Raw genomic sequence first — 27,513 nt, forward strand, 5'->3', positions numbered from 1 at the left:
CCTCAGTGACTTCACTCAAAATTTGTTGTACTACATAACTTGTGTCAATGTGAAGCCAAGATCACCCCACAGCAAAATACAATGTGCAGTATATAGCTGGTCTAAAGCAGAATGCATTTATTGGAAATCTTAAATAATTCGTATAATGCCCAAATGCTTAGTTGAATCAAGTTAATCCCGCACCCTCTCCATAACTGGATAAAATCTGACAGAAACAGCAAGTTCACAGAAAATAGATTTAAGTTCAAATCCTGCATGCATCAGAATCGGGATGATTACAATTCAATACCATTTCAGCTTGATGTGGAGAACTGTTTCTCAAATTTATGAGAGCACGATAATCACAGTTTTTATCCTTAAATGAGTGCAGCTGTAATGGAAAAATTTAGTATGGAATAATTATTTTCTTTAATGAGCAACATTGGATTTCTGACAATGGCTGTCTCAAAATGATTCAAGAGGAGATGTTTATCACTGCTCTTTTGATTTAGATTGCAGCTACCATGTACCTCACTCAGGTTTAGAACTATTTGGTAATCTTTTGCATTTGCTGATCTGACAACATAATTTATTTCATTTGGACAAGTAAAAAAATAATCAATATTTACATTGGCTGATGCAGTACATTATATAAAATCTGGTTTTACATTAGTGAACTCCAGCCACAGATGTTTCCATAATTTCTGTAATTTTTTTAAAATTATACCCATTAACAATCTATATCCATATAAGAATTTAACTAGAACAAAAAGAATCCAGAAGTACAGATTCACAAATCATTTAAAGTAGCATTGGAGGTTAACAAATCCATTTGGACAAGCAAGCAAGCCACTTGGGTAAGCATCTAGAGGTATAGAGTTGAAAAGCAGAGAAGTTCTGTTAAACTTACACAGAACCTTGGTTAGACCACACTTGGAATACTGTGCATTGTTCTGGTCTCCACATTATAGAAAATGATAAAGCTGCATTGTAAATCATTGTTTGCATCTTTTGCCACAGATTATACCAGAACTGAGAGATTGTAATTATCAGGAAAGACTGAGCAGATTGGGGCTTTTAAGTCTTTAAAGTTATGAAGGAGTTTGATAGGGCAGATGTAGAGAATGTGTTTCCAATAGTGTGGGAGTCCAAAACGTGCAGTCATAAATATAAGATAGTCACCAATGAATCCAACAAGGAGTTCAAAAGAAACTTCTTTCCCCATGCAGGTAGTATGTGGAACATGCTGCCACATGGGGTAGTTAAGTCAAATAGCATAGATGCATTTAGAGGAATCTGCATAAGTAAATGAGGGAAAAAGGAATAGAAGGATATGCTAATAGGTCAGATGAAGAGGATGAGGAGTCATTTGTGTGAAGCATAAACATTGGCATAGGCCAGTTGGGCTGTATGGCCTCTTTCCTTGCTGTAGATCCATGTGATTCTATGCAATATACAGAAATATTCCTAATAAGCAATTATGTAAGTGATTACACTTTTCAACATGGACAGGTCAATCTGAAAGCAGAGAGCTTGTCTCATTCAGGTTCCGGATATTCTGCTGCAGTTGAAGATAGTGATGTTTCTTCTTGTACTGTCTCATCTGACTGAATGTTTTGACTAGAAGAATTCAAAGTTGGAGTATATTCATTTGTACTTGTGGTGAAAACAATTGCTAAAAATACAGGAAATTGCATAGTTGATTTGTATCTCATCACAAACACATAAATGTACTTTAAAAATTGTCAAAAAGTAGCAAGCATTACATATTATCAAACATTTTAGAAAACAGAAAGCAACACTTTGCTAGAGAATTGGAAGGAACATCATTGAACAGTTAAATAAATTCCCCCTCTAGTCAACCATGACTCATTGGCAGCAGCTTTCATCTGAGTCCCGAAGTTGAGAGTTCATCAGAGGAATAGAGGTAGGCCATTCAGCCCTCGAGCCTGCACTGCCATTCATTGAAATCAATATAGACAAATTTCCTCTGCTTTATATTCTAGCCTTCTAGATATGAAGGCTAACTTTGCATTAATCTTTTTGATTTTGTCCGCCATTGTTCCACACTTTTTAACCATTTGAAAAGTACTTGGATTTATACCTTTTTGGTCCAAAATGGATGACCTTTACACTTACTGGCACTGAAATTCACCATCACATTTTCCCGCACTTACTTAATTTATTAATGACTCTTTGTAATTTTACAGTCCCACTTACACTAACTGCTAAGCCCTCAATAAATTTACTGTCATCAGTAAATTTGGATAGATGTTTCTCTATTGTGTTTTCCAAGTCATTAATAAACATAGTGAAAAGTTGAAAATCCAACATAGATCCTGTGGGACACCACTAGTCACTTCCTTCAAACTTAAGTTCATACCCAATCTTCCTGCTTTGTCTTCTACGGCCTGGCCAATCTCCTAACCAGGTCAATAATTTGCCTTCAATTCTGTAAGTTTTAATTTTTAGCTAACTGTCTCTCCTATTAAACCTTATTAAATGCCTTCTGGTAGTCCATTAAAACTACATCCACACACATTCCCTTCTACTAAGTTAGTTACTTCCTTAAGAAAAACAATTAGGTTTGTTAGACACATTCTGCCTGTTACTGGCTCTCTCCAGTCAGCTCAAATGTGTCTGACTCATTTCTGCCAGAACCACAATAGGGTTCCCCTTGTCCTCACTTTCCACCCCACCAGCCTCCATGTTCAAAGAATCATCCTCTGTCATTTCTGTCACCTCCGGTGTGATTCCACCACCAAACATATCTTCCCCTCCTCTCTCCTGACAGCATTCCGAAAGAACTGTTCCCTTTGTGGCACTGTGGTCCATTCCTCCATCACCCCCAACATCTCATCCCCTTTCCACAACACCTTCCCATGCAATCGCAAGAGGTGTAACACCTGCCCTTTTACCTCCTCACCATTCATGGCCTCAAACACTCCTTTCAGGTGAAGCAGCGACTTACTTGTACAGGTACTTTTCAATTTAGTCTACTGTATTCGCTGCTCACAATGCGGTCTCCTCTCCATTGAGGAGACCAAATGCAGCCGGGCGGCTGCTTTACAGAATACCTCCACTCAGTCCACAAGCATGACCCCAAGTTTCCAGTTACTTGTCATTTTAATTCGCCACCTTGCTCTTATGCACAAGTGTGTCCTTGACCTGCTGCAGTGTTCCAGTGAAGCTCGATGCAAGCTCAAGGAACAGCACCTCATCTTCCGATTCAGCTCTTTAAGGCCTTCTGCACTCAACATCGAGTTCAACAAATTCAAGACCATGAACTCTGGCCCCCATTTTGATTTTTTTTTGCCATGTTCCGCTCTGAATCTTGTTTTTCACATTTTTTTTGCTTTTCGAGAGAGTAAGCTCATTATTCTGCCATTCACACTCACTTTGGACAAATGCTTTGTTTCTTGACTACAACCATTACTATTCCCTTTGCCTTTTGTTCCATGGCAGCTTTGTCATTTAATCTCTCCTACCCCTGTACTCTATCCCTGATCTCCCCTTTTGTTCTTCCCCCTGCCTTTCAAAGCTGTAAAACCCATCACATTTCTACCATCCTTCAGTTCTAAAGAAAAGACTCTGTTTCTCGCTCCACAGATGCTGCCAAGACCTGCTGAGAATTTCTGTTGCAACAAGCCCTGGACAGAATTTCTGGTGTGGATCTTTTGCTCCCAAGTCAGGGAGCGCGAGTTGGGAAATATCCTGGTTTGCTGCACTTACCTTGGGAGAAACTCGCCCAAATGGTGGGATCTGTTTTGCTCCAGGGGAGGTGGGGTTGGGTGGCAGTGGCAGGTTTGGGATGGAGACGGGCCTGCCACTCCCAGACATAGATCGGTTGCAGGGGCTGCTGAGTATCGAGGCTGGCTGTTTAAAAGGCCTGCCTGGTTCCCTAGGATTTCATCCCTGTTGTTTAGTTAAATATTAGACCTCCTAGCCCTCACCCTTAAACACCACATCATCCATGCAAACCCAGGCTCGTCACCCACCCCTATGGCCCCTCGTACCTTCTATTAACCCATGTCCCCAACCATCCTCATGGCTCTATATAGCCCATGCCAACTTAATGTCAACTCATGCCCCAACCCATCACCCTTGGTCATTACACCTTCCATGCCAACTCACCCAGTGTCCAACATGGACAGACCTCAGGAGCTATGTTGAGATAAAATAAAATAAGTTCTAAATAATCTATTACAGGCTTTACTATAGTAAAAACACTTTTATTCATGAAAGCCCATTAAAAAAATTTTAAATCCCCTCAAGTACTTAATCAATTATAAAAATAAGTAGATGTATTCATAACTCCACATCAAAGACAGCTTTCCTTTCATAAACTTTGTCAATCAAACTGTGAGCTTAGAACCTCCTGCTGAGATAATTGCAGCTTGTGGAAAGCAGCTGGGCATTAATAATGGCATAATGATAGCCCTTGGGAAAATGTCACCAAATAACTATTGTAACTGCTAGAATGAGTTTTTTCAACTCCCACTGACACAGGCAGCCTATTTTCACAATTTGTAAAGGGCTGAAGATTTAAATACCTTCACAGCTTGACAATTCTACAGACCTTATCCGTCCTTCAAGAGCATTTATGTCTACTCTAAAAATTCCAAACTCCCATGCTGAGATTTAAACTCTGCAGTACTGACACATCCAGTTGTGAATAGTGATGGACAATTAAACAACTCACTGGAGGAGGCAGCTCCACAAATACACCCAGCACATCAGCGCAAAAGATAAGGCTGAAGCATTTGCAACAATCTTCAGCCAGAAGTGCTGAGTGGATGATCTATCTCGGCTTCCTCCATAGATCCCCAGCATCACAGATGCCAGTCTTCAGCCAATTCAATTCATTTTACATGATATTAAGAAATGGCTGAAGGCACTGGATACTGCAAAGGCTATGGGCCCTAACAATATTCCGGCCATAGTATCAAAGACTTGTGCTCCAGAACTTGCTGCGCCCCTAGCCAAGCTGTTCCAGTACAGCTACAACACTGGCATTTACCCGGCAATGTGGAAATGTTTTTTCTTTATTTATTTACCGGATGTGGGCAACACTGGCTAGGCCAACATTTATTGCCCATCCCTAATTGCCCTTGAGAGGGTGATGGTGAGCTTTCTTGAACTGCTATAGTCCATGTGGTGTAGGTACACCCACGGTGCTGCCAGGAGGGAGATCTGGGATTTTGACCCAAAAGGTTCTGTCCGAAATGGGTAGGACTTCCGCATCAGGATCCCACCCACCAATTTTAAAGATCCACAGACTCTCAACAATTCCATGAAAATCTGGGCCTCTGTCTCAGAGTCTTTGGACAGAATGTGAAAGAGAACGAGAGAAAGGGGGGGAGAGAGAGAGTGAGAGATGGGTCTCTCAGAGAAAAAGGCTCAAATCTGCTGGTCTCCGGATCATTGGAGACTGGACGTAGAAGGGAAGGTATGTGCAAGGACCTTGCGAAAGTCCTGATGCGTGGACATACATGGGGGTTGCCTGGGAAGTTTAAACTTCCAATTGGTAATCCCCCTGCTGCTCTGGACCCTGTGGGAATGTCTCCAACACTGAGCTAGAGTCAAAGAATTGGGACAGATCCACGTGATTTACCTCAATACTTATCTAGGAACTGTTAGACAGTTTAAAACATGGTCTAACAACTGGGTAAATCCACAACCAATCCCCCAATAACCACAACCGCACTGCCGCCACCCCCCCACCACCCCCCCACCAACCTTCCCCACTTCCCCCCACCACCCCTGACCAGAATACCTCTCTGATCGCCTGATTACCTCCTCAACCACCTAATAATCCCCCAACTAGCCCCCACAACTTGACTAACCCCCAGGCCAGACCTTACTAGCCCTCCAAACACCCAACTACCCCCTCAACAGGATTTGACTACCCATCAATCTGGACCCAGCTTCCCCCGACCATCCTACTAACCCCTGACCTGAGCCGACAACCTCTCAACCACCCGACTACCCCGACCTGAGCACCCACTCATCCACCTACCCAACAATCCATCTCACCCATTCACCTACTCACCCACCTATCCACCTACCCACCTCACCCACTGATCCACCTCACCCACTCATTCATCTATCCACCTCACTGACCTATCCACTCATCCATGTATCCACCCATCCACCTCAACCACTCACTCATCCACCTGCCTCACCAACCTACCCACTCATCCATCTACCCACCTACCCACCTCACCCGTTCATCTACTCATCCATTCACTAACCCACACTGTATCATTAAAAGACTGGGCCTTTAAATGCTTACCAGAATACAGCAACGAGTGCTGTAAAAAGTGGGTGTGCCCTCTCATTCCACCTACTCTACTTCGCTTGCTGGAGTTAGAAGGGAAATGCTGCACTGCACATTTCTTTTTCAGCTAGGATTCAAAGATTCCAGAAGAAATGCACAGTAGTGTTGGGTCAGGAAGATCTTCGATGGTAGCTGGAATGTGCACAACATTGCAGCTGACAGGAAGATTCAAGCCAAAGACTGCAGCTAGTGTGGTCAACAGAAAGGAGCAAGTTACTGGTTCTCTGCAAGCTAGCAGGCAGAACACAGGAAGGAGGACTGTGTCGGGTCAAGGAGACGCATCCTGTGGCAATCTAAAGACTCTAGAAGATTTGTCTTGGCAAGGCCAGGTGAAGAAATTACTGGAGTGGGCCTTACTGCTGAAAGTCAGTTCGGGCATTCACAGGAGGTCAAGGGAGAGGAGCGTCGACCGTCATGGGATTTACAACTCACCAAAATGGGGATAAGTGAACCCTTTGGAAGCTAGGTTGACAGTGGACAGTTTCCTATAAAGACTGTAATCTGGCGGAGAATATGATGTAAAGTATATATGTGGCATGGGGTTATTGATCATGTTAAGACATTAATAAGGGTTTTCATTTCTGTAGTTTAGAATATTTGTTGCCTTCTAGGTAATGTTTAGTTGAGCTGCTTTAAGTTTGTATGTTACAGTAAAAGTCTTAAAACTTGAAATCTTGTCATCTAATTTCTTAAGTTGGTCACTGGGAACTAAAATACCTTTTTAACAATCATCAGTCTCATAACAAATTCAACATTTATGTTACACAAATGCCAGGCAATAAGCATCTCCAATGAAAGAGATTCTAACTACTTCCTCTTGGCATTCAATGGCATTACCATCGCTGAATCTCCCATCAACAACATTCTGGGAGTCATTATTGACCAGAAATTTAACGCATAAATACAATGGTTACAGGAGTAGGTCAGAGGATGAACACTCTGTGGCAAGTAACTCACCTCCTTATTTCCCAGAGCCTTCTCACCATCTACAAGGCACAAGTCTGCAGTGTGAAGGAATACGCCCCACTACCCAGAATGATTGTAGCTCCAACAACACTCAACACCACCCAGGGTAAAGCTGCTCGCTTGATTGACACTCCATCCACTACCCTAAACATTCATGCTCTCCACCACCAGCGCACAGGGGCTACAGTGTGCACCATGTACAAGATGCAAAGCAGCAACTCACCAAGGGTCCTTCAGCAGCACCTTCTAAATCTGGAATTTTTATCACCTAGAAGGGCAAGAGCAGCAGACACATGGGAACACCACCACCTGTAAGTTCCCTTCAAGTCACATTTTGACTTGGAAATACATTGCCATTCTTTCATTATCACGGGTCAAAATCCTGCAGCGCTGTATCAAACAGAACTGAGGGTGTATCTACGCCACTTGGACCGCATCTCAACACCACCTTCAAGGGCAATTAGGGTGGGCAATAGATGCAAGAGAAACCCACATCAGCATAAACAAATAATTTTTAAAAATCTTCTTCTACATGTAGGCTGACAAAATAATTGTTCAACAAGTCTGCAATTGAAAGAAATCTGCAATTTCTTATTTTCATTTGCAATATTACACACATGTTTTAAAAGGGCCTACATTATCCTACAGTACTCTTTCCCTTCTAACTAAATTATAACATCTTTGTGTTGATCTTTATATCCCTTGGAAGTTTCTTTTTGTATTCCCTTTTCATAGCTTTCTTGCATTTTCGTAGCTCTCCCTTGCAATTTTCATATGCTCTTTCCTTTAATTTTATAATATCTTGCACTTCTTTTGTTGACATGGCTGTTGTTTTTGCCAAGTAGAACTTATGCCCCTTAAGGGTATTTACTGCCCCTGTTTGAAGCTAAATTATTTTTGAACACCTCTTACTGCTCGCCTGTAGTTTAAACCATCATTAGTTTTGCAAAATGGCAAAATGAATTCCTGTATTCAAGAAAGGAGAGAGGGTGAAAGCAGGAAACTACAGGCCAGTTGGCTTAACATCTGTCATGGGGAAATTGCTGGAATCTATTATTAAGGAGGTTATAGCGGGGCACTTAGAAAATCTCAATGCAATCAGGCAGAGTCAATGTGATTTTGTGAAACATAAATCATGTTTGACTATCTTATTGGAGTTCTTTGAGGAAATAACTAGCAAATTGGATAAAGGGGAACCTGTAGGTGTGCTGTACTTCGGTTTCCAGAAGGCATTTGACAAGGTGCCACATCAAAGGTTACTATGCAAAATAAAAGCTCATGGTGTAGGGGGTAACAAATTAGCATGGATAGAGGATTGATTCATGAACAGGGAACAGTAAGTAGGCATAAATGGGTCATTTTGGGGTTGGCAAGATGTGACGAGTGGAGTGCCACATGGGTCAGTACTGGGGCCCCAGCTATTTACAATTTATATTAATGACTTGGATGGAGTAGGTATGGTTGCTAAATTTGCTAATGGCACAAAGACAGGTAGGAAAGTAAATTGTGAAGAGGACATCAAGAGTCTGCATAGGGACATAGATAGGTTAAGTGAATGGGCAAAAGATTGGCAGATGGGGTATAAGGTTGGAAAATGTGAACTTGTCCACTTTGGCAAGAAGAATAGAAAAGCAGCACATTATTTAAATTGAGAGAGATTGCAAAACTCTGAGGTACAGAGGGATCTGGGTGTCCTGGTACATCAATCACAAGAAGTTAGTATGCAGGTACAACAAGTGATGAGGAAGGTAAATGGAATAAAAACAAAAAATAAAAACAAAAAAAACTGCGGATGCTGGAAATCCAAAACAAAAAATAAAAATTACCTGGAAAAACTCAGCAGGTCTGGCAGCATCGGCGGAGAAGAGTACAGTTGACGTTTTGAGTCCTCATGACCCTTCAACAGAACTAAGTAAAAATAGGAAAGGGGTGAAATATAAGCTGGTTTAAGGGGGGTGGAGGGGGGGGTGGGTGGGGGGGGAGAGAGAGAAGTGGGGGGGTGGTTTTTGGGACAAGCAAGCAGTGATAGAAGGCTAATTAAGCCTGATGGAGAGTAGAACAAAACTTCTTCAAGGTAGGCATTTCTTGAAGAGAAGTGGCAGTCAATTAAACACAGAGATAAAAACAAAAAAAACTGCGGATGCTGGAAATCCAAAACAAAAAATAAAAATTACCTGGAAAAACTCAGCAGTTCTGGCAGCATCGGTGGAGAAGAGTACAGTTGACGTTTTGAGTCCTCATGACCCTTCAACAGAACTTAGTAAAAATAGGAGAGGGGTGAAATATAAGCTGGATAAATGGAATGTTGCCATTCATTCCAAAGGGAATGGAATATAAAAGTATGGATGCTTCAATTTTACATGGCCTTGGTGAAACCACCTCTGGAGTACTGTGTACAGCTTTGGTCTCCTTAATTAAGGAAGAATACAAATGTGTTAGAAGCAGTTCAGAGAAGGTTCACCCGAGTGATACCTGGGCTGGGGTGTTATCTTATGAGAAAAGGTTGGACAGGCTGGGCCTGTATCCATTTGATTTTAGAAGAATGGGGATGATCTTATTGAAACATATAAGATCCTGAGAGAACTTGACAGAGTGGATTCTGAAACTAGGGGACACAGCTTAAAAATAAGGGGTCTTTCATTTAAGATGGAGATGAGGAGAAATTTTTTCTCTCAGTGGATCGTGAGGCTTTGGAACTCTTTTCGGAAAGCAGTGAAGGCAGGGTCATTGAATAATTTTAAGACAGAGGCGGACAAGTTATTGACGATCAAGGGAGTCAGAGGTTATCGTGGGTAGTCGGAATGTGGAGCTGAGGCCACAGTCAGATCTTATTGAATGGCAAAGTGGGCTGGAGCAATCAAATGGCCCACTGCTGCTCTTAATTTGTATGTTCATATGACCACTTTGTTGTTGTCTATCTCTGTCCCATGCTTAAAGATGACTATAACAAAGTCTAGGTCCTTAAATCTGTGCTCCGTTTCTCTTTTATAAACTGAACATAGAATTTAATCGTATTCCTTAGTCAACTTCACAGAAACAGATTATCTGGTCATTATCACATTGTTAATCACATTCATAATTTAAAAAATGTTGACGGAATATGGACGATAAGCTGTGATGCCAACACAACCAAAACAGAAGCAAAAGTATAACCACTGTTAAATGAATGTTCCCTTATTGTTGAATTATTAACTAAATCTGGCTCATGAAGTCCCTCTCCAGGAACTTAGGCATGAAATTTTGGCTAGCACTCTAATGAGGTACTGAAGAAGTGCTGCATTGTCGAAAGTACCATCTTTTGGATGAGAAGTTAAACCCGGCAGTATTTGTCCTTTCAGGCGGGCCTGAAATATCCCATGATGCTCTTTGAAGAACATCATGGGAGGTTTTCCTGGTGCCTTGGTCAATATTTATCTCTCAAGCGACATTATTAAAACAGACTGTTTGATCATATATCTCATTGCTGCTGTACTGGGATCTTATAACAGTGACTACACTTCAAAAGTACTTCATTGGCTGTAAAGCACTTTAGGATATCCCAAGGCCATGAAAGGCACTATATAAATGCTAGTTCTTCATTCTTTTAACATCTTGACTCAATTTAATAAGGAATTAATAACAAAACTTCATCAGCTCAAACTGCAGGATCTTTCTTTGCTGAGTGCATGCACATTCTAATTCTCACAGGGATAGCACAGTTAGAAATCACAAGATTACAAACTTTCAGTAATCTTTACCACAACATATCCCTTCTAAAAGTGTTTATTTTGTAGAGGTGTGAGAATTACGAGCTGTGCTAAATTACCACAAATAGTAATTTTTTTTTTAAAAAGTGAAAATGACTATAGACCACTTTCACATCTCGGATCCCATTTCACGCTCCAAACAGTCCTTCCATACCTCGAAAATTTTCTTCATATCAATAGGAGTTGAATTCAAGCCAAATGTTGGAGGGGGAAATAATAAAATGCCAGCCAGAGCTCTCACTGATGCTTGCTTTTCTGTCACTACTGCTGAAAATTACTGGCATATATGTAGGCGAGGACAGGATCTGGTTAGACTGTGATGTCACCCATATCAAATAAAGTGCAAACAAGCGCTGTTTGAACTCATGCATAACAAATAGCTGCATGTATGAGGTATTGATGTGGGGGGGACTGGGTAAGTAAGGGGAATAACCTGCTACCCTGGACCTTATCCTAGCATGAACCAGCTGCTTCAGGAGAAGGTGAGATAAATTGTTTGCACTGTATTCAACCAACCACAACAATATTTTAGCATAAATCATTGGGATGTCAACAGTAATATGTACAATAGTTGTGATTATCACAATCCTACTGGGCTAATGTGTTGAATGGCCTTTAAAGCAGCTGCACAGGGGAAGAATTTCACAGATTATTAAATTTCAGCTAAATACTGAGAGGAGTGTAAAAGAGCAAGACTACCTCCTAGTGTTTGATTTATCATATTATGTAAAGTACACGGGGCTAAAATTGCTTTTACAAAACACAGTTGATGCTGTTACAACAGTACGCTAGTGTTGTTAAAAGTCCAGATTTGCATAGAATTTTACACCTACGCAAGTGCATGCCGCCTACAAACTGATGGCACATTTAGTAGTGTTCCCCATCTAAAAGAGCCAGAGTATTTCACAGAATCACTGAACTTTAACAGCACAGAAGGAGGCCATTTGGCCCATCATGTCTGCACTGGCTCTCCAAATGAGCAATTTTACCTAGTGCCATTGCTCTTCCTTTTTCCCATACTCAATTAATGATCAAATACCCTCTTGAATGCCTCGATTTTTATGAAAAAACTTTTGCTAAAAAAAAGTTCTCCATCATACACCACAATGACATAGCTCACATAGAAACATGTCATTATACTAGTTGCATGTCACCATGACAAAAGTAACACTTATTCTGATTTTTCTTCCTCCAATAAATAAAATAGCTTTCTAGTTTCCTGATTGGTCTGTAGGTAGCTCAGCCATACTGACCAGGCAGGTTCGGCATTCAATCCCCAGTGTCTGCTGCATTAAGTCAACACCAATGGCTTCCTGCAGAAAACCACCCCCTCTTGATGCTGGATCCCAGGTCAGACACAAAGTGCCCTTGAATGAGGGCTGCCCCCGCCCCCACTGACGAACCCATGTTTGCTGGACTCCCTCCCCAAATGGCCACTTAAGGGCCTAAATTGTCCTCTGGGCGGGATGGTTGCCCCGTAAGCTTCTCGCCCCTGACTTTATTATAGCAAGGAAAACACTTCTCCATCTTAGTAATGTAACTAACATAGCAGTATTTCTAATCCCATACGTCCTTAGATCAGCTGGCAATTTCAATAAAATTGCACATTCATGATTTCAGTATACAGAACATGATAGGCTATCTTTTTAAAAAAGTCAAGACCAGTAAATATATATTTAATTCTAAAAGAAATTGAGCTTCTATATTTCAAATAGAGTTCTATAAATTTTTGTACATGTACTTAACTATACTTTTATCAACCATAATGCTTTTTTTCATACATGAATAAAATACTATGTTGAATCAGTTTGATAGTATGTATGAAAGTATAGGTGAAAAGGTAATTGTATACATTTCATGCTGAAAGTAGACAAGTTGAAAGTGAAAAACATTAAGTTTGATGAACACACATGCTAAATCTTCCGAGGTTTCAATAGTACAATTATCTATCTTATTTTATATCAAGCCTTTCATTATATAACTGGCTATGTTTTGAACTATTACCTTGTAAAACATTTTCAACATTATATTCATGTAAATTGTATTTTTCCCATATTTCTAGAAAACATATACATAATTAAGAGGCTGCAGAATTTCTTCAAGATACCACTGTAACTTACCTGTGGAGTACCAGTAGTGCTTAACAGCAAAAACAATTAGAGTTGACAGGAGCACTGAGCCTGCAGTATATAACTGAAAATAAACACAAAGATGATTTACTAGCTAAGTTCCAATCGCTTCAATAAATACGACAGCTTCAGTAGGCACTACTTGAAGAGTGTACATTCTGGATGGAAAGAGTATGTACATACTCTAGGCTCAGTGACAAATAGCTTTCATTTTTATGCGGAAACTGTACATCCTGGACCACATAGATCTGTAGCTCAAAATACTATGGGCTGATGTTGACCTGAATAAGCCTTGATCACAGTGACTAATCTTGGACTCCAGCTCTCAGAAGCTGAGCAATAACATTTTTTATTTTACAGTGCACAAAATGGAAGGTTTCATTTTCTGAACACCACTGACATTCCAGGGATTAAAAGACATTATGCATGTGAAAACTTATTGGGCAAGCATTTTTGTTTACTAACATATGATACTTTCTTGTAAGTGATATTAATGTGTATCATGATGATGGTAATATCACATGGCTCTTTACATTCATAAACAAAATATTTTCATGAAAGTGATGGCCATTAAAATTCAAAATCATTGGTGAAACATGGTTGGGAGAACATTTCAAAGCGATATTTTAAGTGTTGAACCACCAGCTCATAAATCGTGTAATGGCAGCAAAATAAAGTGCAATCACAACCAATAAAACAGTGTTTGATGGAATACATACTAAAGCAGCAGAGCAGATATTAATCCATATTGTTTTCAGGTGAACATGAAGCAAAGCTATAGAGCATGGGACGAAACCCTCTTCCATATCAACGGTTATACACCTAGAAAATGGAGAAATGTGTTAATACATGACCAAAACTGCGCACCTGGATTTGAATTCTGTGTTGTTCCTGTGCAACTGTTCACATTTTTGAAATATAGAACAAGCCCAGATTCCAGTCATTCAACCCAGAGGGATTTACAAATAACAACTGATAACATCTGCTGGGATACAGCCATACATATTTGTTACAAATACAACTTTTGGCTATGTGTATAAAAGATAAGGACATCTAAAACCTTGACATCAAGGCACATTTGACTGAGTGTGGCATCAAGGAGCCCTTGCAGAACTGGAGTCAATGGGAATCGGGGGGAAAACTCTCCACTCATTGGAGTCATAACTAGCACAAAGGAAGATGGTTGTGGTTGTTGGAGGTCAGTCCATCTCAGCTCCAGGACATCTCTACAGGAGTTCCTCAGGGTAGCATCCTCGGCCCAACCATCTTCAGCTCCTTCATCAATGACCTTCCTTCCTTCATTAGGTCAGAAGTGGGGATGTTCGCTGATGATTGCACAATGTTCAGCACCATTTGCGACTCCTCAGATACTGAAGAAGTCCATGTCCAAATGAAGGCTTGGGCTGACAAGTGGTAAGTAAAATTTGCGCCACACAAGTGCCAGGCAATGACCATCTCCAACAAGAGAGAATCTAACCATCGCCCCTTGACATTCAATGGCATTACCATCACTGAATCCCTACTCTCAACATCCTGGGGGTTATCATTGACCAGAAATTGAACTGGACTAGCCACATTAATACTATGGCTACAATAGCAAGTCAGAGGCTAGGAATCCTGCGACGAGTAACTCATCTCCTGACTCCCCAAAAAAGCCTGTCCACCATCTACACGGCACATGTCAGGAGTGTGATGGAGTACTCCCCACTTGCCTGGATGAATGCAGCTCCCACAACGCTCAATAAATGCAGGCCCAGCCAACGAAGCACACATCCCATGAATGAATAAAAAATAAAACAGAAGTCTAATTTGCTTCAACAAAGTAAACAATGATTTAATGATTTTCTTCCATAAATATAGAAAATGCCCTGTGAGCTTCCTTTTATTAATGGTGGGTGAAGAAAAGAGGTATGAACTGGTAAAAGGAGAGCAAGGGGTCATCAACAGTGATATTAAACCTTTAGGAAGACGTGCATCCTTCATTTGCGGGGAGAGGTTCCATGTGCCAGGCTGCGTCTTAAATGGATGCGTAAGCACAGGCAGCTCAGAGTAACCTCCATACCATACTGTTCGTTTTGTACAGTACTCAGTCAAAGTGTTCATGAATCAGATGATCCCTGACATTGATCGCATCCTGACGAGATGCTTGAACCCTGCGCCAGGCCCAAGCGCTAACCTCTGCAGCAGGGGCATCTCTGTGTTCAGCATTTTCCCCCCTCTGCCTCCTCTTCCTCTTCTATGTCCTGCTCTTCTTCTTCCTTCAATGAGCTGGGACCTCCCTGGTCCTCACTGTCTTCAAGGTCCACATCTCTCTGGAGGGCCATGTTATGGCCACATGAGCGTAATTGATGATGCCCTGGGGGAATTTGCTGATGATGACAAAACCTCCTGCCCTTTGTGCTTCCAAGATTATGTCTGTCTGAAATTAGATGTACGGTCCACCCCTGGCAAAGGGGACATCAATGACCTCTGAGGTGCAGTGATGTGCAGCCATTTGTGAGATACCACCAAGGCTGTTAGCTGATTCTTGGGAGAAGCAAAAGCAAAAACATTCAAGGCCGCAGTGACTCTGATGGCTACATGCAGGACATGGTGACAAATGCGGTGAGGTGTGAGGTCTTCTGTGACAAAGACACAGACCATCTACCTGGAGAGTCACAGTCTCCTGTAGCACTATTTCTTGAATATCTCTGGTAAAGCTCCGTCTTTGGCACTAACACCCTATGCTCAAGGTATGGTCTCAGTGTCCTTTGCCCCCACGTCTCTCTCTCTCCTCTGCCCTCCTGTTTCCCGGGGCTCTGCCCTCCTTGTGGAGGGTGTTGCTCCTCTTCATTACTGAGTGCAAATGCTTAAATTCATACCTCTATTACCAGCTGCTGCCTTCCTTGTGCTAGGGTGGTCCGCAATTGTGTTTAGCAGCCTTGCACCTTCTCTTTTTTTCATTCATTCATGGGATGTGGGCTTCGCAGGCTGGGCCAGCATTTATTTCCCATTCCTAGTTGCCCTTGAGAAGGTGGTGGTGAGCTGCCTTCTTGAACCGTGGCAGTCTATGTGGTATAGGTGCATGCACAGTGCTGTTAGGAAGGGAGTTCCAGGATTTTGACCCAGCGACAGTGAAGGAACAACACTATATTTCCAAGTCCGGATGGTAAGTGACTTGGAGGGGAACTTCCAGGTGGTGGTGTTCCCATCTATCTGCTGCCCTTGTCCTTCTAGATGGTAGTGGTCATGGGTTTGGAAGGTGCTGTTGAAGAAGCCTTGGTGAATTCCTGCAGTGCATCTTGTAGATGGTACACACTGCTGCTACTGTGCGTCAGTGGTGGAGGGAGCGAATGTTTGTGGATGTGGTGCCAATCAAATGGACCGCTTTGTCCTGGATGGTGTCAAGCTTCTTGAGTGTTGTGAAAGCTGCACTCATCCAGGCAAGTGGGGACTATTCCATCACACTCCTGGCCTGTGCCTTGTAGATGGTGGACAGGCTTTGGGGAGTCAGGTGGTGAGTTACTCATCACACAATTCCTAGCCTCTGACCTGCTCTTGTAGCCACAGTATTTATATGGCTAGTCCAGTTCAGTTTCTGGTCAGTGGTAACCCCCAGGATGCTGATAGTGGGGGATTTAGTGATGGTAATGCCATTGAACGTCAAGGGGTGATGGTTGGATTCTCTCTTGTTGGAGATGGTCATTGCCTGACACTTGTGCGGCATGAATGTTACTTGCCACTTGTCAGCCCAAGCCTGGATATTGTCCAGGTCTTGCTGCATTTGGACATGGACTGCTTCAGTATCTAAGGAGTCATGAATGGTGCTGATCATTGTGCAATCATCAGTGAACATCCCCACTTCTAACCTTATGATGGAAGGAAGGTCATTGATGAAGCAGCTGAAGATGGTTGGGCCGAGGACGCTACCCTGAGGAACTCCTGCAGTGATATCCTGGAGCTGAGATAACTGACCTCCAACAACCACAACCAGCTTCCTTTGTGCTAGGTATGACTCCAACCAGCAGAGAGTTTTCCCCCTGATTCCCACTAACTCCAGTTTTGCTAGGGCTCCTTGATACCACACTCAGTCAAATGTGGCCTTGATTTCAAGGGCAGTCATGCTCACCTCACCTCGGGAGTTTAGCTCTTTTGTCCATACTTGAACCAAGGCTGTAATGAGGTCAGGAGCTGAGTGGCCCTGGCGGAACACAAACTGGGCATCAGTGAGCAGGTTGATGCTAAGCAAGTGCCGCATGATAGCACTGTTGGTGACCCTTTCCATTACTTTACTGATGATCAAGAGTAGACTGATGGGGTGCTAATTGGCCAGGTTGGATTTGTCCTGCTTTTTGTGTGCAGGACATACCTGGCCAATTTTCCACATAGCTGGGTAGATGCTAGTGTTGTAGCTATACTGGAACAGCTTGGCTAAGGGCGTGGCAAGTTCTGGAGCACAAGTCTTCAGTACTATTGCCGGAGTATTGTTAGGGCCCGTAGCCTTTGCAGTATCCAGTATCTTCAGCCGTTTCTTGATATCTTGTGGAGTGAATTGAATTGGCTGAAGACTGGCATCTGTGATGCTGGGGACCTCCGGAGGAGGCCGAGATGGATCATCCACTTGGCATTCCGGCTGAAGATTGTTGCAAATGCTGCAGCCTTATCTTTTGCACTGATGTGCTGGGCTCCTCCATCATTGAGGGTGGGGATATATGTGGAACCTCCTCCTCCAGTGAGTTGTTTAATTGCCCACCACCATTCATGACTGGATGTGCCAGGACTGCAGAGCTTAGATCTGATCCGTTGGTTGTGGGATTGCTTAGCTCTGTCTATCACTTGCTGCTTATGTTGCTTGGCACGCAAGTAGTCCTGTGTTATAGTTTCACCAGGTTGACACCTCATTTTTAGCTATGCATGGTGCTGCATCTCGCATGCTCTCCTGCACTCTTCATTGAACCAGGGTTGATCCCCTGGCTTGATGGTGATGATAGAGTGGGGATATGCCAAGCCATGAGGTTACAGATTGTGGATGAGTACAATTCTACTGCTGCTGATGGCCCACAGTGCCTCATGGTTGCCCAGTCTGGAGTTGCTAACTCTGTTCGAAATCTGTCTCATTTTGCATGGTGGTAGTGCCACACAACGCGATGGAGGGTATCCTCAATGCGATGGCGGGATTTTGACTCCACAATGACTGTGTGGTGGTCACTCCTACCGGTACAGTCATGGACGGATGCATCTGTGGCAGCCAGGATGGTGAGGATGAGGTCAACTATGTTTTTCCCTCTTGTTGGTTCCCTCACCACCTGCCGCAGACCCAGTCTAGCAGCTATGTCCTTTAGGACTAGCAGGGTCTCATGGCTACCCTCCCCCCAACCCTGTTGAAACTGGCTGATACTGGGTACAGTATCTGCAAAATGGCATACTGACTGCAGCTGGTATTTTTGACCTCTACTACCTCTGTTCCTGCTCCCGGTGAGACCTGAAAATTCAGCCCTTTTATTCAGACTATAAAAATTCTTAATTCTGGTATCGTTGTGCTCAGCTCTTGTCTTTATATCTTTTTGCAGCCTGACTGACATGACCTTTGCCAATGACCTTCGCTCCATCATAAAAGCCAGAACTGGGGATGTTCACTGATTGCAGTGTTCAGTTCCATTCGCCAAAAATGAAGTAGTCCATGCTCACACACAGCAAGACCTGGACAACATTCAGAATAGTGTGTGATAAGTAGAAAGTAACATTCATGCCATACAAATGCCAGGCAATGACCATCTCAACAAGAGGAAGTCTATCCACCTCCCCTTGACTTTCAATGGCATTAGCATTATCAAAGCCCCCACAAACACCCTAAGGGTTATAATCAACGAGAAACTTAACTAGACCAGCCAGATAATTAGTGTGGCTGCAAGAGTGGGTCAGACATTGAGTACTGTGCGGTGAGTGACTCACCTTCTGACTACTCAAAGCCTGTCCACCATCTAAATTCACTGTTGGGACTGTGATGGGATACTGTCTAATTGCCTAGATGAATGCAACTCAAACAACACTAAAGAAACTTAACACTACCTAAGACAAATCAGCCTGCTTGATTGGCACCCCATTCACCACCTTAAACATTCATCCCCTCCACAACCAACGCACTATGGCTGCACTTAATACTATTTACAAGATCCACCACAGGACCTCACCAAGATCTTTTCAACAGAACCTCCAAAACTTGTGACCTCTACCTCCTATACAGATAAAGTCAGCAGGTGCATGGGAACACCATCACCTGCAAGTTCCCCCTTGAGCCGTTCACCATCCTGACTTGGAAATATATCGCTGTTCCTTCACTATCTGGGCAAAATCCTGGAATCCAGCATAACAGCACTATGGAAGGTACCTTCACCCTACAGATTGCAGCGGTTCAAGGCTGTGGTTCGCCAATGTTTTCTCAAGGGCAATAAATGCTGGCTAGCCATGTTCATATCCCATTAATGAATAAAAAACAGACTTTGAATATTCTTGGTATTTTCTATTTTCATTTGAGATTTCTTGAGCTCATGATATTTCTTTCTATCTCAACATTTTCCTGGGTTGGGTTGATAATGTGCCACATGTTGCAACTACCCATTGTTATTGATTGACGTGAAGATGAACATGAAGATGAAGATGAAACCATTGCACAGAGTTTCAGGTTACAATCACATTACTAAATGTGACATAATACTAAACAGTTTGATTAGTCGCTGAAATCAGAACGGATTGTGTTTTTAAGGGCACTTTCCTTTACCTTTCATATAGCTTCAACAGGATTGAGAAGTTGTTGAAATGGTTTGCTGTGCCCAGGTTCAGGAGATCTAAAATTCTTTCTGGTATGTGAAAACCCTCCTCTACCAGCGAGCCCAGGTTATAAAATGCCTGTTGAAAGGCAAATGAGAAACATTGCGGATGAATAATATATTAAGCCATATAGAATTTGCTGGATTATGATAAACTGGTCCAACAACTAGAACAGCACCAATACTCACTTGAGAATAATTCAATAAGGCTGCAGAGGTGTACATCTCAATTGATTGCATGATGTCTCTTTTATGTTTCTTGTGACCATAATAGTAGTAATCTCCCATTTTTGTTAAAACTGAAAGTTACACACAATTAAGAAACGGGTTAGTGCATTGCTACTTACCGAAGTGTGATTTCAGGTCAGATCTGCACAGTATACATACCAAAAGGATGTGTCGTCTGCTGAAAAGCTGATAAATTATAATATCTCCAGGTATAATCAACACTGTTGCTTGTGAGCTCCTAATCAGAAGAAACATGAAGGTAAATTTTAATAACTGTTCATAAAAATTAAGAAGCCCTGAATTTTCAACAGAAGCTGTCAAAGTAGCAGTTAACAGTTACTCACTGGGTGTTCTTCACAGAGATAGGCAACATTTGTCTGTGATGTTTCAATTCCTGTTTCTGCTGCGGCAAGGAAATACAGCAGGGCTTCATTCCTAGGTAGTTGAGATTATAGTTTTGAAAAAATAAACATTGCACCAGTAACTATCTGACTCATTTGAAATTAGACACTAAATAAAATAGTTTAAACGTGAGCATTATGCAATTATGCAGATTCAACAACTGACATTCTGCATTAGCAATAATGAGAAGTGCAAAATGAGACTTGAGAAGTATGTCATATAATTTTCAGAAAACATTGGCATAAATCCTTCTGGCTCCCAATTCAGCAGCAGTGCTGATACTATTTACAGCTTCAATGATAATAAAAAGATTGGGTGTGAAAATGTGACACAAAAGATCAGATTGAAAATCAATTTAAGTACAATGCAACTAGTCGCCAACTTTTATCTTACTACAATATATTGAAATGCAAGTGGTTAGGTGAATTTACCAAATTTTACAATTTTATAGTGAGTGACAATATACAGTAGGTAAAAATGTGCATGGGGCATCCAAGGAAATAATTAATTCTGGTATATACCTGAGTTCTCAATTCCTGCACAGTGCCAGCAAATATTAAGAGTGGGATACAATATTGTTTCAATTTTAAAGTTTATTTAGGCACACTATCTCTAATATATAAATTCATGTATATAAATAGTCTTGCACATGCCCTGTAGGTGTCACTTTCTTCATGTCACACTGTTGACAACTGCCCTATTATCATAAAACAGCATATTCTCTGATTAATTGTGAGTAATGCCATGGGAGATCTGCTGGCAGTAATTAAATTTACTTCCTACAATAGACAAGAAACAAAGAAACAAAATTGAATTGCAATCTTGGAACAGTGTAGTATTTGCAATCACTGGGATCTGTGGACGCAGCTCTTAAGCTTACCAGGATTTCTGAAGATAGGCATGCATAGCTTTTCTCATGATATAACCCAAAAACCCATTGTGTTCAGCAACAAATCTGGTCCAGCTGTCATGGGAAAAACACAAAAAACTGTGACTTTTAGGTAGTTGTTTACAATTAAAGTTTGCTAAGAAAGAACATGAAATAAACATCTTACAGGACTGCCTTTTTGGGGTTGTGTGGAATAGATTCAAAGTTTCCTGTACTCCAATAAAAGGAGCAGCGGATTATACTTTCAAAGTGTCCACCAGATCCAGCTTTATAGTAATATTGAAATGCTTCAGTCTAATAAGGAAAGAACATAAAATAAATGTAATTTTAATAAACATAATTAATAAACATAGAGCAATTTGATTAGACAGTGGCGGGATTTTCCTTGGAGCCCTGCAAAATTGCCAGAATTGCAACGGAAACCCATTGGATGAACAAGAACAGGGTTTGAACCACACTTCTGGATAAGTTATGGCAGTGAAGAGAGAGATGCTCTGAGGAAATTCCTGAACAAGGTCTGGACTGTGTCCAGATGTTACAACATAATAATTCACACAAGTAAAACAAGGGCATATAAAAGTAATCAGAGCCCAAGTGATTATATTGTAGCCCACTAAAATACTAGACCACTCATCTATCATAGAATATCCACTAACACTTGCAATTATATAATGCCTTTCATGTAGTAAAACATCCTAGGAGTATTAGCAAACAAAATTTGACTCAGCCACATAAGGAGATATTAGGGCAGATGACCAAAAGTTTGGGCACAGAGGTAGGTTTTAAAGAACATTTTAAAGGGTGGGTTGGAGGCAATGGGAGGGGAGAGCGAGGGAAGGAGAGAGGGGGAGAGAATTGAAGAGGTGGAGAGATTTAAGGTTCTGGCAGCTGAAGGCACCAGCACCACGATAGAGCAATTAAAAATCAGGGTGCGCAAAAGGTCAGAATTGGAGCAGTGCACAGATCTCAGAAGGTTGTGGGGCAGGAGAAGGTTGCAGAGATAGGGAGGGGAAAGGCCACAGAATGATTTGAAAACAAAGAGGAGGGCTTTAAAATGGGGGCACTGCTGGACTGGGAACCAATTTAAGTCAGTGAGCACAGGGCTGATGGGTAAATGACATTTGGTGTGAGTTAGGATACAGGCAGCAGAGATTTGAATAAGCTCAAATTTATGTTTTGAGATGAGAGTGAGCCAGGAGTGCACTGCCAGTAGGCAGTATCGGTGATCAAGCAGATATATAGTCAAAAGCTGATCTCAGTGCCAAATATAGCATAAAGGTTGAGAACGGTCAGGGTTAGCTTCAGACAGTTGTCAAGGAGAGGAAAGGAGTCAATGGCTCGAGAAGGGAGTTTGAGGAGGGAACGAAGACCTTGTGATGGAATTGTCCCAGAATTGCACTAAGTGTGGTAGCGGGCGTGAAAAACAACGTTTTACCCACTGGCCGCAATGGCGGGTTTTCATCTTATTATCCACTTCCCGCCTCATTAATTATGCAGCCACAGGAAACATGCCATCTCTCTGGCAGGTGGCCTCTGAATCGCCCACCATGCTGTTTTGTCACTCTGGGTGAAATAGCTAAACTGCAGCCGCGCACACACTTCTCAATGTTTGCAGCCCGGGACTGCTCCAGTGACGACATGGCCCTGAAAGCCAAGAAGAGTTCAGTGGTCCGTCAATGAAATGCCTTTTGGAGGCCCACCATGATGTCATCCACCCTCGTTCTGGCCGCAGGAGGTCAAGCCAATCTCACTACTCCGGCCTGGGAGTGGGTGGCAGTGGTGGTCAGTGCCAACGCTGCACAGAAGAGATTGATCATCCAGTGCAGAAAGAGGATGAATGATCTCATCTGTGCCACCAGGGTGAGGCAACCATCTCATTACTCTAAACTTACATTCTCAAGGCCATCAACATTCACTGGCATCTCACTCACTGCCAGCTCAAGGGACATCACCAATCACTCTCTAACACACACACTTTCCATCTGGCTTCATCTCCTCTGGGAGCGGGTGATTCAGCCCATGGTTTCTGTCTCCCCAATATTTTGTTGGAGGAAATTTCTGCTCACCCAGTACTGGATGTCAAATAGATATTCACAGATTTTTTCTTATTTTCAATTAAGATTCACATCTTACAGCAGTAGTTCTCAAACTGGGGTCTGCACTCTCCTGGAGGTCGATAGAGACTTTCGAAGGGGTTTGTGAACTAAATTGCCTATGCACAAGTTTCACGTGAAATATATTGTGTGGAATTTTACAAGCCCACAGGCAGCGGACGTGATAGGTGCTGGGTGCGGAAAATATGGCGTGACCTGCTTCATGACGGCATGAAGGTCGCAGTTGTCCACTCCGCGTTTCCCGCAACCATCCCACCAGGCTCTTGGAACCCCACCGTATCGTCCGTCCACGTCAGTAGGAAAGCACAGCGACGTGCCTCACAACAACACATGGGCGACGTGCACTTGGCGGCCTTCACTTTGGCGGAACAGAGGTAAGTGAGCAGCAGCATTCTCCACAGCTCGCCTGTAGTTTACAGGCCTCAGGGTCACCGGGGGGAGGGGGGAGTGGCAACTGATGCCTGGCCCCAGAGGCGAGTCTGTGGATGGTGGTTTGGGGGGGGCGGTGTCCGGGGGCAAGTGCTGGCCAGCCTTGGAGGTGACCGTCGTCGGTGGAGGGGGGGCGATCACGAGCTGACCTGGCGCTGCATCCCACGCACAGGCAATCAAGGCGGGGGTCAGGGTAAGTGAGGGAAGAGGCCACACATTAGGGACACTGTATAAACTGACCATTTCTCTGCAACTGAGACAGATCAAGTGCAGCCACAGTGATATGATTGGCGTCAGGCTCCTAGCCTGCCCGCCTGTGCAAGCAACATGGAGGCACCAAAAGGCCACCAAGCGCTCAGTACCTTACCCCCCCACCCCAACCCCCGGCACAGAATTTGAGTCCGCCACCACTTGGACCGCGGAGCAGTTGGACTGCACACTTTGTACAATCTCCTCACCAAAGCTGGCCATGTAGCAGTCACTGCTGGAGACGCTCACAGCCCCTTCTAATCTCAGCATCCCGGTTTGGACCAGTGTCCCCCATGTGGCAGGTTGACAGGGCAGCCATGCAGCGCACTCATCTCTGGCCATCTGAGGTGTGACCAGCACTCTCCGGGAAGCGTTAAGGGGCAGTCACACAGGCCAGGAAAGGTGCTAAGTACAGCTATGATAAGCACGTCTCTCTCTCTTTCATGCTGCAGGAGGACCATGTCAGGATCATGGATCCTGTTGGCCTAGGTGAATGTCTGATGGCCTACAGAGACCGTAGAAGATGGAGGAGAGACTGACTGAGGCTCCTGGCTGTGCAAAGGCAGGAGCAGTAGCCTCATGAAGAAGGGGCAGCAGGGGCTCCCGCACACGCTGCCCAGGAACGACAGCGAGCCGTGGCCTAGCGACACCCAGGGTCTATAGACACCGCCTGCCAATCCTGCAGATGACTGAGAACTTGTAACGCCCATGACTGCGCATGTCTAGGGACCTGGTGGCTCACATCTGCCACTTACTGCAGGACTTGGTGCCAAGGGGACATGGAGGGGATCCACAGCCAGTCGCTGTGAAAGTGACCACAGCGCTCAACATCTATGCCAGTGGCTCCTTTCAGGGCTCCACAGGTGATCTCTGTGGGGTTTCACAAGCCGCCACCCATAATTGCATCCATGAAGTCACAGATGCCACCTTCTCCATGGCACACAACTTTGTGCATTTCACCTGGGACCAGGACAGCCAGGATGCAAGAGCCATTGGATTTGCCCTGATCTCAGTATTCCCACAGGTACAGAGTACAATTGACTGCACTCATGTGGTGCTCAGGTCTCCATTGCTACACTCGGTGGACTTTATCAATCGCAAGGGCTTCCACTCACTGAACGTGCAGCTCGTAATGTGACCATCAGAAATGCATCCTGCAGATACGCACACGGTTTCCAGGGAGTGTGCATGATGCCTACATCCTGAGTCGCTCATAGATCCCTGAGTCGCTCACAGATCCCTGCAGTCTTCCAGGGTCCACAGAGGCTACAGGGTTGGCTCCTTGGGACAAGGGCTACCCGCAGAGGTTGTGGCTGATGACACCCGTGTGGCGGCTTCAGATTGCAGCAGAGCGACTCTATAATGAGGCTTATGCTGCAGCTCACAACCTGGTAGAGCAAACCATCAGGATGCTGAAGATTCAGTTCCGGTGCCTGGACCGATCTGGTGGAGCCCTGCAATACAGTCCACAGAGGGTGTCACGCATCATTGTCGCCTGCTGCGCCCTTTACAACCTGGTGCTGCAATGAGGAGAGGAACTGGCTGCATGTCTCCTCCAATGAGGACGCCCCCGATGGGGATGAGGGTGAGGGGGTCCTCAGTGGTGACGATGATGGGGATGAGGCTCTCGCACTAGCTAGATGAGGACGGCGCACTCAGGAGGCACTCATAGCTGCAAGATTTGTGGAGGGCGATGACAACATGCAGTGAGGTGTCCGCATAGATCCTCACGTCACAGTTGTGAACGTTTGACTCCAGTCTGGATTATCGCAGCACCAATACCCTCTGTGAGAATGCTCCTGTCATGGAGATGCAGTGGAGGCCCTAATAGTCACTCGATCGCAGGAGGATGACGACAACATGCAGTGAGGACACTCCATAGATCTTCACATAGCCTCTGAGAATGTCTGACTCCTGTCTGGCCAAGGGTAGCTCGCTTGCGCACCATGATCAGGGCCATCTCAGAGTCGCAGCCATGAAAGTTTAGACGCATCTGATGCTGTGTCCGCCTTCAGCACCTCAGACCTTCTTAAGCACTCTAACAGCACTGTGGGTGTACCTACACCACATGGAATAGAGTGGTTCAAGAAGGCAGCTCACCACCATCTTCTCAAGGGCAACTAGGGATGGGCAATAAATGCTGGCCCAACCAGCAAAGCCCACATCCCATGAATGAATTTAAAAAAAAGCTGGTGCACAGCATCACTGGTCACAGATGCTGAAGAGATGGGGGCCAGCCCCACTTTAAAGGTGCTGAGAGCACACAGAGAGAATGACGGAACTCTGTGGCGCCTGCGCACTACATTCTGGCAAGGTGCAGGCATCAGTAACGTTTCCAGGGAGTGTGAGGCTGGACCATCACTGTGGTCTGAAGGCTGCACAGAGCACAGGAAAGAGGCCCTGGACTGAGACACCTACCTTTTATCTTGTACAGAAAGGTTTCACATCAGAGTGACAAGAACACTGCTCATCAGAACAAGGAGCCATAGGCAGGGAGACATTCTTAGGAGTTTATTGACAATAGTGAACAGCATATACAAGTGATCAACACCCATGCCCGGGCTGTGCAACTACTTTTACCTAACTTTCCTAACCCTGCCGCTGGGTCTTGGTGCTCCCCGGACATCCATAGCAGGGGTGGAGACAGCCTGCTGACTGTGATGCCCTGACTCTGATGACTTTAGCGGGTGTCCGCTGGAGAGCCAAGACTTACAGGGCCCTGGTCTGCTTTTGGAGCCCTGTTGTGTGGCAGTGGCTCCCTCCTCGGCCTACGAAGCTGGAGCTGCGGAGGTGACAGGAAGAGGGGGCTGGGATGGGCCGGTCTCTCCCAGAGTCACCTGGGTGGATGGCCCCGGAGAGTGCGCCTGCTGATCCTCCTCCCTATGGGTGCCTGAGGGCCCCTGGCTCACTCCATGAGTGGAAGGGGTAGCTGGAGTGAGATCAAGCTACCCGGCAACCTTCTCACGTGCACACTGTTCGAGGCCAACTATGGCATCAGCGATAGAGTTAAGCCTGCGCAGCAGTGCAGGGGTGCCATCCTGGACCAAGGTCTCCATGGCAGTTGCCATCCTGCCAGTGTTGACTTCGGTGCATTGCAATGCCGGCACTATCACCTCAGCCTGAACATGGACGGATTCCTCCATCGTGCCTTGCAATCTGAGGAGTGCAGCGGATATCCTCTCCTGATGTTCCCAGGCTTGTCTTTGCAGCTCCAGCAACTGTGCCATGATCGAGTC

General features: G+C 44.0%; 1 protein-coding gene across 2 annotated transcripts in view; it reads right to left on the reverse strand.

The window, feature by feature from the left end:
- Positions 1–674: 674 nt before the first annotated feature.
- The window catches only part of LOC144682988 (protein sel-1 homolog 3-like), a 102,561-nt gene continuing 75,722 nt past the window's right edge, over positions 675–27,513 (reverse strand). For both annotated transcript variants that reach the window (XM_078545927.1, XM_078545935.1), the window contains 9 exons: positions 21,652–21,779; positions 21,477–21,560; positions 20,539–20,629; positions 20,354–20,432; positions 20,156–20,265; positions 19,918–20,045; positions 13,880–13,982; positions 13,152–13,224; positions 675–1,654 (listed from right to left, as the gene is read on the reverse strand). In XM_078545927.1, the coding sequence (XP_078402053.1) occupies positions 1,518–1,654; positions 13,152–13,224; positions 13,880–13,982; positions 19,918–20,045; positions 20,156–20,265; positions 20,354–20,432; positions 20,539–20,629; positions 21,477–21,560; positions 21,652–21,779 (933 nt within the window). In that variant the 3' untranslated portion in view covers positions 675–1,517. The remainder of the gene's footprint in view (positions 1,655–13,151; positions 13,225–13,879; positions 13,983–19,917; positions 20,046–20,155; positions 20,266–20,353; positions 20,433–20,538; positions 20,630–21,476; positions 21,561–21,651; positions 21,780–27,513) is intronic.

The sequence above is a fragment of the Cetorhinus maximus genome, chromosome 1, assembly GCF_964194155.1.
Source record: "Cetorhinus maximus chromosome 1, sCetMax3.hap1.1, whole genome shotgun sequence".
Lineage (NCBI taxonomy): Eukaryota > Metazoa > Chordata > Chondrichthyes > Lamniformes > Cetorhinidae > Cetorhinus > Cetorhinus maximus.